This window comes from Colobus angolensis, unplaced genomic scaffold, assembly GCF_000951035.1.
Source record: "Colobus angolensis palliatus isolate OR3802 unplaced genomic scaffold, Cang.pa_1.0 Scaffold23, whole genome shotgun sequence".
Taxonomy (NCBI): Eukaryota; Metazoa; Chordata; class Mammalia; order Primates; family Cercopithecidae; genus Colobus; species Colobus angolensis.
In genome coordinates, this window is record NW_012115488.1 from 15,901,910 (window position 1) to 15,915,164 (window position 13,255).

General features: G+C 41.2%; 1 protein-coding gene across 1 annotated transcript in view; it reads right to left on the reverse strand.

The window, feature by feature from the left end:
• Nucleotides 1–835: 835 nt before the first annotated feature.
• Nucleotides 836–13,255, reverse strand: part of LIX1 (Lix1 homolog (chicken)) — a 55,910-nt gene continuing 43,490 nt past the window's right edge. The window contains exons 4-6 of the mRNA XM_011944301.1: nt 11,547–11,642; nt 3,657–3,734; nt 836–1,577 (exon numbers count right to left, since the gene is read on the reverse strand). Of these exons, the coding sequence (XP_011799691.1) occupies nt 1,290–1,577; nt 3,657–3,734; nt 11,547–11,642 (462 nt within the window). The 3' untranslated portion in view covers nt 836–1,289. The remainder of the gene's footprint in view (nt 1,578–3,656; nt 3,735–11,546; nt 11,643–13,255) is intronic.

Consider the following 13,255-nt stretch of genomic DNA (forward strand, 5'->3'; position numbering starts at 1 on the left):
TTTGAGCTACTGGTTGCTTATGTTCTTGAATAACAAAAAGAGCTAAAGAGTCCTTCTTTCAAATGCTAGTGAAACTAATCAAATGCAAGCATTCTTTGTCACATGCTAATAATTTTTCAAAATGTTTTAACCTTTGAAATGCCATTAATTTTTCTCCCTGTAGATATATGTTTGCAGTGGCAAAAAATAAGAACAAATTAGTTCAGGTTATCTATTTGCAAATTAAAAATGAACATAATTGATTGCAAGACTCATAAAAGTTGGATATTCTTGAGGAATAAGAGTGAGGCGGCCGGGCGCGGTGGCTCAAGCCTGTAATCCCAGCACTTTGGGAGGCCGAGAAGGGCGGATCACAAGGTCAGGAGATCGAGACCATCCTGGCTAACACACTGAAACCCCGTCTCTACTAAAATACAAAAAACTAGCCGGGCGAGATGGCGGGCGCCTGTAGTCCCAGCTACTCGGGAGGCTGAGGCAGGAGAATGGCGTGAACCCGGGAGACGGAGCTTGCAGTGAGCTGAGATCCGGCCACTGCACTCCAGCCTGGGCGACAGAGCGAGACTCCGTCTCAAAAAAAAAAAAAAAAAAAGAGTGAGGCTACTTTTCTAGGTGATATTTATCCCCATATATGGAAAAGCATGAGTTTTAAAAAAATTATTATTACAAAAGCATTTTAAACATTAATTTTATCTAGTACTTTCATACTATTACTATTTCAAGATCTTTGATGGTGAGATGCCCAGATAAAATCCCCACTGTATCTTTGCAGTGTATCTAGTGGGACATAAACTATTGCTTAGCTTACAAAGCTTAGAAAGAGACTCTGATCCTTACATATTTTTTAAAACAATCCGTATTATTTATTTAAACCTAAGAATTTTTTAACACTGCTATCATGCTACTTTACCTAGTTCTGGCTGCTGTTCTTTTGGGGGATGCTATATTGGACTATTCTTTGAAACAATATATATAATCTAGCAAGGCACATGTCAATCAGGCTTTAGGTTAGAGCCAGGCCTGGAAATGTTTTTCGAACAGTTTTGTGTCTATCCTTTCATCCTGAGCTGGAACTATTGAGAGTGTGATGGAAAAAATGCATTGAGTGGCTTGTTGGGTCTTGTAAGGGTCCTACAACTCTCATACTCTGTAAATGGAATGTGTGGAGAGGGTTAGGAGAGCCTTCCGGTAGTAGCCAGAGATGCTAGAGCCTCTGAGGACCTCTGCACTGAGATTCCTAATGTCAGAGTCTGGCCTCTGCCATCACTGAGGGCACCCGGGGCTTGGCCTTGCTAGTGATAGCCACACAGGGCTGTAAGGCTCAGCTGATCATCACTGGGTGAGGAAGTGTCAGGGTCACTGCAGATCTGAGTCAGGGCTAAGCTCAAGATTTCTTTCTTTTCTTTGTAAAACCGTAGTTCTTGTCCTGCTTTCCTGGCTTCCTCCAACTGCCTCAGGGCCATTCGTAGCTCTTGAGAGACAATTCCTGGTGACTCCCGCTCCTTCATGATCCAGTCTAGGGCCATGTGGCTGCGCATCTTTTCATCTAGAGAATACTGAGAATAGTAGGAGATGACTTCCTGGGGGCCAAGAAACAAAGTCCAGGGTGTCAATAAAGAGCAACAAAGAAACCTGTCCACATGCCTCCCCCTGCTTCCCACGTCCCCCAACCTCTCTCATGTTCAAAAACTGAAACCAAAACCCCCTGGTTTACTTCTGTAAAGGAAATGAAGGGCTAAGTTGGCGTAGCAAAGCACACCACTCCAGGTTGAGTCAAAACACATCCCCAGGAATGACTCAATAATGTTCACCAAACACAGCTCTGCCACCTCTAGAAATACAAGCCATTCACTGAAAATACATTCCTACAACAACTGCTATGAATATGACCTCATTTATTCATTGAACCCTGTTGCCCAGCATTGCTTCCTTTGGAAAGAGAGGGAAGTAGCTCTACAGAGGGATTTGGGCAGAATGGCATTTGGTCAAATCCACTGAAGAAAGCAGGAAGCTCTTAGTTAAGGCCATCTCAGAGTATTATTTAGAAACCAGGAGAATCAACTGTGGTATTAGCACAAGGGAGACGGTCCAACTGTCTCACAGTAAATACAGAAGGGAGTTTAGAAACGTATGATGGGGCCGGGCGCGGTGGCTCAAGCCTGTAATCCCAGCACTTTGGGAGGCCGAGAAGGGCGGATCATGAGGTCAGGAGATCGAGACCATCCTGGCTAACACGGTGAAACCCCGTCTCTACTAAAAATAGAAAAACTAGCCGGGCGAGGTGGCAGGCGCCTGTAGTCCCAGCTACTCGGGAGGCTGAGGCAGGAGAATGGCGTAAACCCAGGAGGCGGAGCTTGCAGTGAGCTGAGATCTGGCCACTGCACTCCAGTCCGGGCGACAGAGCAAGACTTCGCCTCAAAAAAAAAAAAAAAAAAAAAAAAAAAAAAAAGAAACGTATGATGGAAGGTAGATATCTCCATTATTGATATCATAATGAGACCTTCATGGTACATTGTCTTTTACTTTTGCAAATAATTAAAAATTAGTTACTGCCTGTCAATTCTTGTGTGAAAAATGTGTCAATACATAATAACATCATATGCAGAGTTGATCATGTGGAGCGAATGCATTGCTTATTTTTATTTTCAAGAACATATGGTATGCATTTATGACCTTAACAAATTAAAAACAATCATGGAAAAGTGTTTATAACCCAACCAGCATATTTCAAAGGCCTTTTGTAAAATCAAAGGAAAAGGAAAAAAAAAAAAACAAAGCCATTGTCAGCTACTCATTTCTTTTCCATCTTTGACAACTGAAACCTAGACTTTCTAAGCAAAAAACAACTAAAATATCCAGGGGCTGCAATGCATGGAAAGCTCCTTACACCCACCCTTCCCTTGCTGACTCCTAGAGGCTTTCTTCCTCATACAAATTCCTACTAGGAAATTCTCAGAAATAAACTACCATCTTTCACATTCTAACGGTGGGTAGAGGAAGGATAAATCTTGGAGAACAGCAGGTGAAAACCATTAAATACACAGGAGGGGGTTTACATTAGCTCTTTAAAAAGGGGGAAGGGTGCTTCTCATAAATAACAAAGAAATAGTGAGACCGTGTGTCTGAAAAATAAAGAAGAAACTTCTAAACCAAAAAAATGGGGGTGATTAAATGCCGGCTTGTCAGAGTTTATAATCATTTCTGTTGTTTACTGGGGACTTTTGGCAGGAGTAGGAAATACTCTTCTCCTGCCACCAACTTGGCCACTCTCCAGCGACGAGGTTTCAGAAGCATTGCATTTTCAAGTTTCTGCATCAGAAGGTGCAAGAGGGCACACATTCCAAGGAGGCAGGGGAGGCGTATGGAGCAGATCCAGGATTTTCTTAAGAAGCTGTCTGCCTTTATGATCCTTTTGGTTTGCATTCAGTACAGGTACCTAAATCAGTCCTGTGCCCACGTTCTTTTTAGTGTGTATATTTGGTCAGTCCCTGACTCAGTGGGGTTGTTCCATATATTTCTTCATGTGTCCTCTGCTCTTAATAAATAAGGTACCAAATTTATATTTGGAAAAATCCAAATAAAGGAAATCTCCTAGGAAGATGATGAGCCACCTGCTTAGTTCATGTAACACGAACTCAGATTTGATTAGAAAATCTTACCTGTCGGGAACACTTTGTTTCACGAAGGGCTTTTAGGCTTCCATTCCAGTGCAATAGTTGGAAAATGGTCATCAGCTCCTACAAAACCCAGACAACTATCATTGGTCCCAAATCAGAAATGTGCATTGGTGAGAACTGAGCAGGGTATAACTCTTAATTCCCAAATATATCAGGAAACAGAATACACAATATTGTCACAACACTTTGGGACTTTCCCAAGCCCAGGGTCCCCAGGCTTCTGAAACATTCTTCTCTCCCTCCTTTGCTATATCCATAGCATTACATTACTTGTGTAATGAAATGACTAAATATTTGACAAATGTCTTTCAGCATTAAAAATAGTACACTGAACAGTTCTACACTCAACAAGTTATTTAAATATACCAGGACATCTGAGAAATAGTGTATAGGCAAAGTTTTACATTGTATCATTTTTAAAAATTGCTGGAGACTGAGAGCATCTTAAATGGTCACTTTTAGAGGAATGGCTAAAGTATGACATATCTATACTACTGAACACTTTGCAATCACAAAGAAAGGATGAGAATGTTCCAGAAGTTTAAATAGAAAGAATTCTATGATGTGTTAAAATAAAAGCAAGGTACACAACAGTGTGTAATGTGTGCTATTTGATTAAGAAGATTGCTATATACATGTTTGCTTGTAAATGCCTAGAAGAGTTCTAGTAAGATACAAAAGGATCTGGTAACGTTAGCTGTCTCTGGAATGCCAGAGGAATGCCTGGGGGACAGGAGTAGGAGGGAGACCTTCTTGTGACATTATTTTGCAAAACTTACTGAGTTTTGAATCATGTGACTATGTTATATCTTAAAGAAAACAATTTAACTCTCAAAAATTTAAGCCCAAAAATAAATATACCCAAATCCCCAAACAAGCCAGTTTTAGCCAGCATAATAAAGACTCCCCACTGCTATAATCTTTACAAGAGAAGTAACTATGAAATGACCAATCCATTTTTGTCCTCTGTTTCTTCCTTCTTCAGCCCTTTTCTGCTTAAAGCCAACTTCCTCTGCTCAGCCCATCGGAACACTCATTCTATTTTACAGAAGGAGGTGTTACCCAATTCTAAAATTGCAAGTAAAAGTCAGCTAGATGGTTAAACTAAATTTATTATAATTTTGTCTTTTGTCAATATAAAACATATAATGAACAAACTACAGAAACTATTCAATACTCCTAAATTTATAAATTCAGTCAAGCTTGAAATATACACAATAAGGTTGTATTGACATTAAAACTCACCCATGGTTTCCAAATCCAAGGGCCAGGGCTGAGCATAGCATTCAGACTATCAGCACCATCATTTCCTTACCTTTTGTGATATCAAGGTAAAGCTAAGGTATATAAATATACTGAAGATTTTCATTTTCCTAATGCAGTTACAATGAGAAGTTTTCCACTGAAATTATTTGCATTTCATATATAGTTTTTTTTTTTGTCAGAGATACATCTATTGTGGATTAATAGCCTGCAGTTATTGAAATTATTGAAAAATAACTCTATACAATTAAGGAGCTTTCATGTCTTAAAAATAGTTATAAAAACATAGACAGATGTCTTACTGCTCATTCAAACAAGCTTTTAGCTGGGCACGGTGGTGTGTGCCTATAGTCCTAGCAACTTGGGAGGCTGAGGCAGGAGAGTTCATTGAGCCCAATAGTTTGAGACCAACCTGGGCAACATAATATTTTCTCTCTTAAAACAAAACAAAAAAGCTGACTTTAATTAACTGTCTTTACATCTGCTTGCTCGGGAAGAGGTTCTCGTATGAAAATCAGGAGACTCATAGTCAGGTTTTAGGCATATTAAAATTATTTGGTAAATTTTAAAGCTATCAGATTATTAGAAGAGCAAATAGCACTTCCCTCATGTCTAAAATTGCCATTAGAATGAAATGTTTTTCTTCTTTTCTGTCAGAGATCCAGTTTGGCAATTTGTCTAAGTTCACTGCACAGTAAGCACTCTAAGAGCCCACAGACACCTCAGTAAAAGCAAAACCACTTGTGTCTGCTAATTAAAACACACATGAATACCAGCTGAGCTGCTCCTTCTGCCCCAGATGGAGACCTCCCTGTCTGCACAGGGTCCTGGGTCTGGTGCCCAGGGATGCTGCCCCCTGCTGGCCCCTCTCCTCCACATCTTCCTGCCCTTGTTCAGATTTTCACTTCATCACATCACCATGCTAAATTGAAAAAGTGAGAGTGCTTTGTTCTAGAAATCAAATCCTGTCCAATCTGACTGTCACTGCTGTTCTCCTCTGGCTTTCCATCAAAGTAGCCTCAGTGGCTGAGGAGGGCAAATTTGTGTTGCCCTTCCTACCATACTAACAAATCAACTCACTGAATACTTTGAAGCCATAAAAATGAATACGAAGGTTTTTCTTAATATTTGGGAACCAGTCTCTATGATGTAACAGGGGTGACAATATTTGTAAATAAGAAAAAGTTTTTGGTTTTATGTCTTATAAAAATCCACTCAAATTTTGTATTTGATTGTGTATGTCCATTTTTAGAAAAGAGAAAATAAATATTGGCCGGGTGCGGTGGCTCATGCCTATAATCCCAGCACTTGGGAGGCTGAGGCAGGCGGATCACTTGAGGTCAGGAGATGGAGACCAGCCTGGGCAAAATGGTGAAAACCTGTTTCTACTAAAAACACAAAAATTAGCCAGGTGTGGTGGCGGGTGCCTGTAATCCCAGCTACTCGGGAGGCTGAGGCAGGATAATTGTTTGAACCTGGGAGACGGAGATTTCAGTGAGCTGCCATCGCGACACCACACTCCAGCCTGGGCAAGTGAGACTCCACTCCTCCATCTAACCCCCACCACCCTAAATCTTTACGTAAAGTTGAGAACTCAGACTCATATATGGGATTTATTTTGTGGCTTCCTATACCTAGCTATCTTGGCATTGTTCTTGCATCCTTGTGGCCCAGTTTGAGAAACAGCCTATGGCTAACAGGGCTCTTAATTCCATCCTCTGATAATTGTTGTCTTAGAAACATATTCTTCTTCCTCTGGGGTCTTCTGGGCTCTCTGTCTTATCTATAGACTAACTACTCTCCCCGCCCCATAAGCGACTATCATTCCACCCTGAAAATCTCCTAAGACTTTAGAATTCACAGCTCTTCTGTGAACAGAACCAAAACCCTTTCTCATGCCCCTTGACAACCTTCATCTTTCAAAAATGTCCCCAAAGAGACTTGAACTGTTTTTGTCTCCAGGATGAAGGCCAACCTCCTCACCACCTCTGGTTTGTCTAAATTTCTATCTCGTCACGAAGCAGCTTTTTTTTTTTTCCTCCCCAGTAACACAACTGTCTCTTCCTCAGTGTTGCTCTTGTTCTTAAAATTCCCTAGGGAAGATGACCTCCTTTCCAACTTCGTACGTTATATCCCCATCTAGTTTTTGTCCTCTGTAGAGCTATTCATCTTGCCATCATTATATAAAGTATACTTAAATATTTTCACATATTTTCTGTCTCACTTCTTTATTTCCCCTCATAAGACCAAATTCACTCTCTTCAAATTTTCCCAAAACTATCTGAGCTCTTGGCTCAACTCCAGAAAATCTTTGCATGCCTCTGACTGATTCCGTTGGAAATCCTTGCATGATTGCAGAGTGGGAAGGAGAGGGCTGCTGTGGAGTTCCGCTTGCCAGTTTCCCCGTGATTCTTTGCTGCCTGGTGTTTGCTGGCTCGTATTCTACCTGGAGAAGGTCTGTTACTCTAAAGGAAGTTAGTGTAGCCAGGTGCCGTGGAATGTGCCTGTAGTCCCAGCTACTTGGGAGGCTGAGGCAGGAAGAGTATGAGCTTGTGCCCAGCCTGGGCAAAATAGCAAGACTCCTGTCTCAGAAAAAAAAAAAAAAAGAATATATATACAATTTTTAAAAAAATAAAGGAAATCAGTGTTGTCTTTTCCTGTAGGATCTGTCATACTCCTCACTGAAGTCTTTTGGGGTGTGGTGTTTGGTTTGTGGGGTAAATTGGAAGCCTGAGGGGCCCGCCTAGACCAACAGAAAAACAAGTTAGCCTCATAAGGTGAGGCAGGTGAGGCAAGATTTAAAGTGAGTGGGGCCAATTATACATATTCGTGGTCTTTTATTGATAATTCTGATATTTTGTTTATCGTGAATTTTTTGCATGAATTTTGAGTTTAAAAATAATGCATTATAATATTATTCATCTTGATTATGAAGTTTTTATGCATCCCTTTCAATTTTGTACCCAAGACAAATGCCTCACTTGCCTAGCCCTTGTCTGATCTCTTCTTGTGGCTCTGTCTCAGGGCAAGCCCGGCTTCACCGGCAAGAGGTCTGCACAGCTGTACAGGGCCCCTGCTTTGCTTAGTGCTCTGCTGTCTTGAAATTCTTGGTAATTTTTGAACAAGGGCCCCTAGATTTTCATTTTGCACTGGGCCTGGCAAATTATGTAGCTGGTCCTGACCAGCAGAGTAAATTTAATATAGAACAAAGAATCAAGCTGTGTATTTTCTTTCCTCTTCGGGGAAAATTTCGGTTGCAGCTCTCACTCTGCAGCTTTCCTGGTTTATTTTGTCATTCATTTCATTTAAACAGACAACAACGGGGCTCTGTCCTCACAGCCTTTCCTGGTGTTGCCTCTGTTAGAAACAATGTTTGGCTTTTCAGCTACTTGGTAGAGAGAAAATGCTCACTGCTTCTCTTTGGAACTCTTTCTAGGAGACAAGTTTGGCTCTGTGATTCATCAGAAATAAGAAAAACAAACACTGTAAATGGAGAACTTGAAAAACAGGTGGGCACCATCTCCCCACCCAAGAGAATGGATTTAAGAGGAAATTTGTTTATGGGATGAGGTTTTAAAAGGCGACCTGGAAAATTTAGCAGATGTAAATAAACAACTCTTCCTTGGATTGCATTAGGCTTCAGAATAAATATATTAACCAGCTTCAGTCAACGTCTGCCTAGAATCTGACCTTGACAAGACCCAGTGACTAGTGCTGCTCCCAGCCTTTCCCGCAAACAGCAGGCAATTTTCTCTGTGGCAAAGCTACTTCGAAACAGGCATCCCGGCTTCCCTCCCACGAAGTGAAGGTAAGCAGAGGCCTATCATGTTTCCTCTGAGTGCTGGCTGCAGGACGCCCCCACCCGCCTCCCGCCCCGCGAAAGCCCGAGGGCAGTCTGGAGACACCAGCTTGTTTTTACATGGTAGAGTCATCCATAGCTAGATACAAACACACATCTATTACCCACCAGGGGTACTGAATTGCTGTGTTGGCTGCAGAAACAGTCCAGGTCTGTGGGCAATTCCCATTATGTGTAGACACAAGCGGAAGCATTTAACCCAGGCCACTAAGGAATGTGCCAGGTCCCAGCAGGCAAGCTAGGGCTGGTGGAAAGAAAAGGGATGCGCTCCACAGGCCCTCCTCCTGGGTTGCTAGTATCCCTACCGGGGAAGGGAGTTTGGATTTTCCCTGCCCTCACATCTTCCTCTTCCTTTGTCTCCGTCCTGTACCCAGACTCCTTTAGGAGAATTTATGAAGCATGTCGACAGTAGGATTCAAATTATTATTTCACAAATTTAAATACCTTACTACAGACCACACAGAAAACACCTAGCCTATAGCAAAACAATTAAAGTATTACTAAAAGAGGGTTGAGTAGAGCCTTTCATAGTACTTGGAAGGAATTTTAAGAATTTTTTTTTAATCTCACCTTCCCCCATCTTTGGCAGACTAAACCAATCACATTCAAAATCATTCTTAATTTTTCCAAAAATAGCGCTAAATCACATATAAGCTACTGTGTACCGGAGCAGGCAATGTTCATTCCATAATAAAAGAACTACAATATGATTTGGAGGGGGAACAGGAATTAAATGAAATTCCTGCTTGGGGAAGCATTATGCCAGATGCTTTATAAATGTTACACTACTTAAATCCCACAAAAATTCTACAAAATGGGCATTATTATTCCTGTTTTATAGATGAGAAAACTGAGTCTCAGAGTGGACAAGCTCACAGATGGCGAGTGGTAGAGCAGACTTCACACATAGGTCTGTATGATTTTTTACAGTTTATATTCTTTCTCTTGAAAAAATACCTCTTTTTAAAAGTATTATTCCTCTGTTTAGTTTTAGATTGTTATGAAAAAAAGGACCTTTTACAGATCGACTCTTTTATCCTACAATAGGGGCCCTGAACCATTTTGTGCAGGTTCAAACAGAGCTAGGTTAGACAGAGTTGTCAACAGAATCCATCCAGTAGCCTCTGGCATTTCAAGCAAAGACGCCTTCAGAAATACATATAATAATGGTTGTTCATTTTCACTGAGCATTCATTATACCCCAGGCACTCTTCTGGACTCTACCCATATCATCCCATTTAATCCTCACAATAGCACTGTGAGGAAGGTACTGTTATTCTCCCTGATTTACACCCAAACGAGGAAATAGATTTTGAGGTAAGGAAAAGAGCCAGGCTCGAACTGGCCAACCCACTGCAGAGTCTGGGTCACAGCCACTGAGCTGACATGTGCACCATCCACTAGGCTTAAAGGATACCTTGTTGCTTCCTAACCAAGACAGGCTACGTCAAAGGTCAGTAAGACCATGGCCACTTAAGATAAAACTGGATGACTAAGGCCAGGCGCGGTGGCTCACACCTGTAATACTAGCACTTTGGGAGGCCAAGGCGGGTAGATCACAAGGTCAGGAGATCAAGACTATCCTGGCTAACATGGTGAAACCTGGTCTCTACTAAAAATACAAAAAATTAGCCAGGCGTGGTGGCGGGCGCCTGTAGTCCCAGCCACTTGGGAGGCTGAGGCAGGAGAATGGTGTGAACCCAGAAGGCGGAGCTTGCAGTGAGTCGAGATCGCACCACTGCACTCCAGCCTGGGCGACAGAGCGAGACTCCGTCTCAAAAAAAAAAAAAAAAGAAAACAGAATTTCTAAGGGTGAAGTCTTTTTGTCATATTGCATTCTGATTCCTACCAGCATTGCATGTGTATGGATGTTTAACTGCATTGGAGTTAAGTTTTTTAAAGGGAAGCACATTTCATGTCCAATCACTACTAAAATTCTATCTGTCTAGCGTGATATAGAATAATAGTCAGATGTGTGAGCTCAGAGATTAGACTGCCTGATCCTGAACCCTAGCTTCAATGATAACATGAGGATAACAATATTATTTACTTCATACAGTTATTGTGAGTGTTAAATTATGATACTATTTGTTAAATGCTAAGCATGGGCCAAAGTAAACATCCATAAGTGTCAGCTGTTATTACTATTGTTGTTAGTAACATAACAATATATTTTAGAAATAATAGGTAATATAGTTCCTCAGCTCTTGTTATCATTTGTTGGCAGTGAATGAAAAAGAGTTACAGATTGTTAATTTTTTTTTTTTTATTTCATTGATGATAGGAGGTGACAGAACTTGTTTAAGAGAAAACCAGAACCAAGGAGGATTTTGTTTAGTATGCACTGCAGGAACATTCAGAAGTTATAGGACTTGAAAATTAAGAAGCAGATGGTAACAACCAACATATCAAACTGTTTTCATTGGTTTAGGGTGGAGCTTTGTACTGAAAAGCTGGTGAAACATTACAGAATCATAAGCATGTGGTGTACCTCACCAATTTCTTAGATTTGTCTTATACTTTCCTTTATAAAAGCAAAGATTGTTCCCCGATTGCGTGTTTGTTTAGGCGTATGAGATGTGGCCGAGATGGGGCTACCATGCTGGATTCCAGGAGGGTTAAATTAAAATGACCAAAAGCACTTAAGACCAAAAGATTACTGGGTTAGGAGATGTTAGTGATAAGTGTTGCATTTCTCTTAGGCTTCTGGATTGGATAATCAAATAAATATGTGGCAGGCAGGCAGGTACCTGAAACTCCAGCATGGTCTTCCCCATGTTTGACTCCAGCATGTAGTGATAGGCTCCAACACTGGTGCTGGGGTCATCTGCATCATCTAAAGTGCCCTTGGGAAAGCAAGCAGAAAAAGAAAAATTACTGATTTTTCCTCCTCTTCTTCGAATGGTCACAAATTAATTCTGTGACCACACAGCAAGTCTTCTATTTTTGGTCTAACCTGAACAGACGTTCACTCTACAACCAAGTCTCCAGTTGATTTGAGGGTTTTGTAATCAATTTGAATTGAGCATTTAATTAGAATACTAATTGTTACATACTCGCTGATACAATAATTTTCCAAAGGAAGACATTTCTGTATTATTGCACAGGGTGTTGGTGGTGGTGGTGTTAACATTTGCATGGCTGAGCTCCGAGGCTGCCTTCATTGGTTATTGAAATCTTGAAACACTGACTTTGCTCTGATTCCAATGATAACCAGGCAGTATTACATAACTGACATGGAAAGAATTTGCCAGTTGTATGGACCATTCATATTTTACCGCTGTGATTCTGAATAGGAGCTTTTCGTAATATGCTGGTGTTTGGCCTAGAGACATGGATCATGGTTTATATTTTTTCACTCCTGTACCGCTTAATCTTTAGGAAACGAGGTGGGTGGGTGATGGGCAGAAATGAAATTGCCTTTCAATTTGGGTGTGGGGAGTGGTGCTAAGAAGCTAACACAACTCTGGTATGGCCTTTGGACCAGCCCTTCCGTGTCCTATGGACACGGATTCCTGGGAAGGTGGGCAATGGTGACTTTGTAAGACTGAACAAACAAGTGCCAGCATCAGATAGCAGCAAATTTATAGCTTTTGAATGCAATAACATTAACACACCGCTGATGAAATATTTATGTTGGCTTTTTAAATATCCCAGAGGAAATCCATCTAGAAGCATGCAACCATATATAATCTGTTTCCTTAGAAATTTCCATTTAAAAAATGATAAATTACTTTTACACTGAGGGCCCTTCCCTACTCCTGAGTAAATTTCACACTTATATAAATCAGGCATAATTTTCCTAACCTCTCTTCCTCAAAAGCACTTGAAATTTACAGGACTGGAAAATAAAGGCTTCCTTTCATCCTCAGACCAGATATAGAACAGAACTCCCTGGCATCTCCCAGCCAAGTCAATCACCCTTCTACTCCTGCTCCTTCCTTATCTCTCCTTTATGTGATAAGAAGATTTATGAGGGGAAAAGAGTCACATCTAGTCTGATAGTGTTTCCTTCATCATCAGCAGCTTCACCAGAATGACGGAGCCTTCCTAGTTAAGGGAAACAGAGAAGGAAATCTCAGGTGGGGTTTATCCGTGCTAAAGGCAAGCCAGAGGTGGCTAATCCCTTTGGTAATGCCAGGTTCCTGCCCTTGAGCACACACAGGGAGATACTCGCCACAGGTGGGGACCCAAGGCTTCTTTCCTGGCTTATAGTTTGGAAGCAATGGGAGTTGGGAGCTCCAAATCATTCATGGGACAAATATCCTGTCCTGTATTGCAAAAAAACAAAAATCTATCTAATTTTTAAGACAGGGTGTTTTGCTCTTAAAGCACTGCAGAGGTAATTGATATTAACCATAGTAATTTTTTTTTTTTTTCTTTTTTGAGACGGAGTCTCGCTCTGTCGCCCAGGCTGGAGTGCAGTGGCCGGATCTCAGCTCACTGCAAGCTCCGCCTC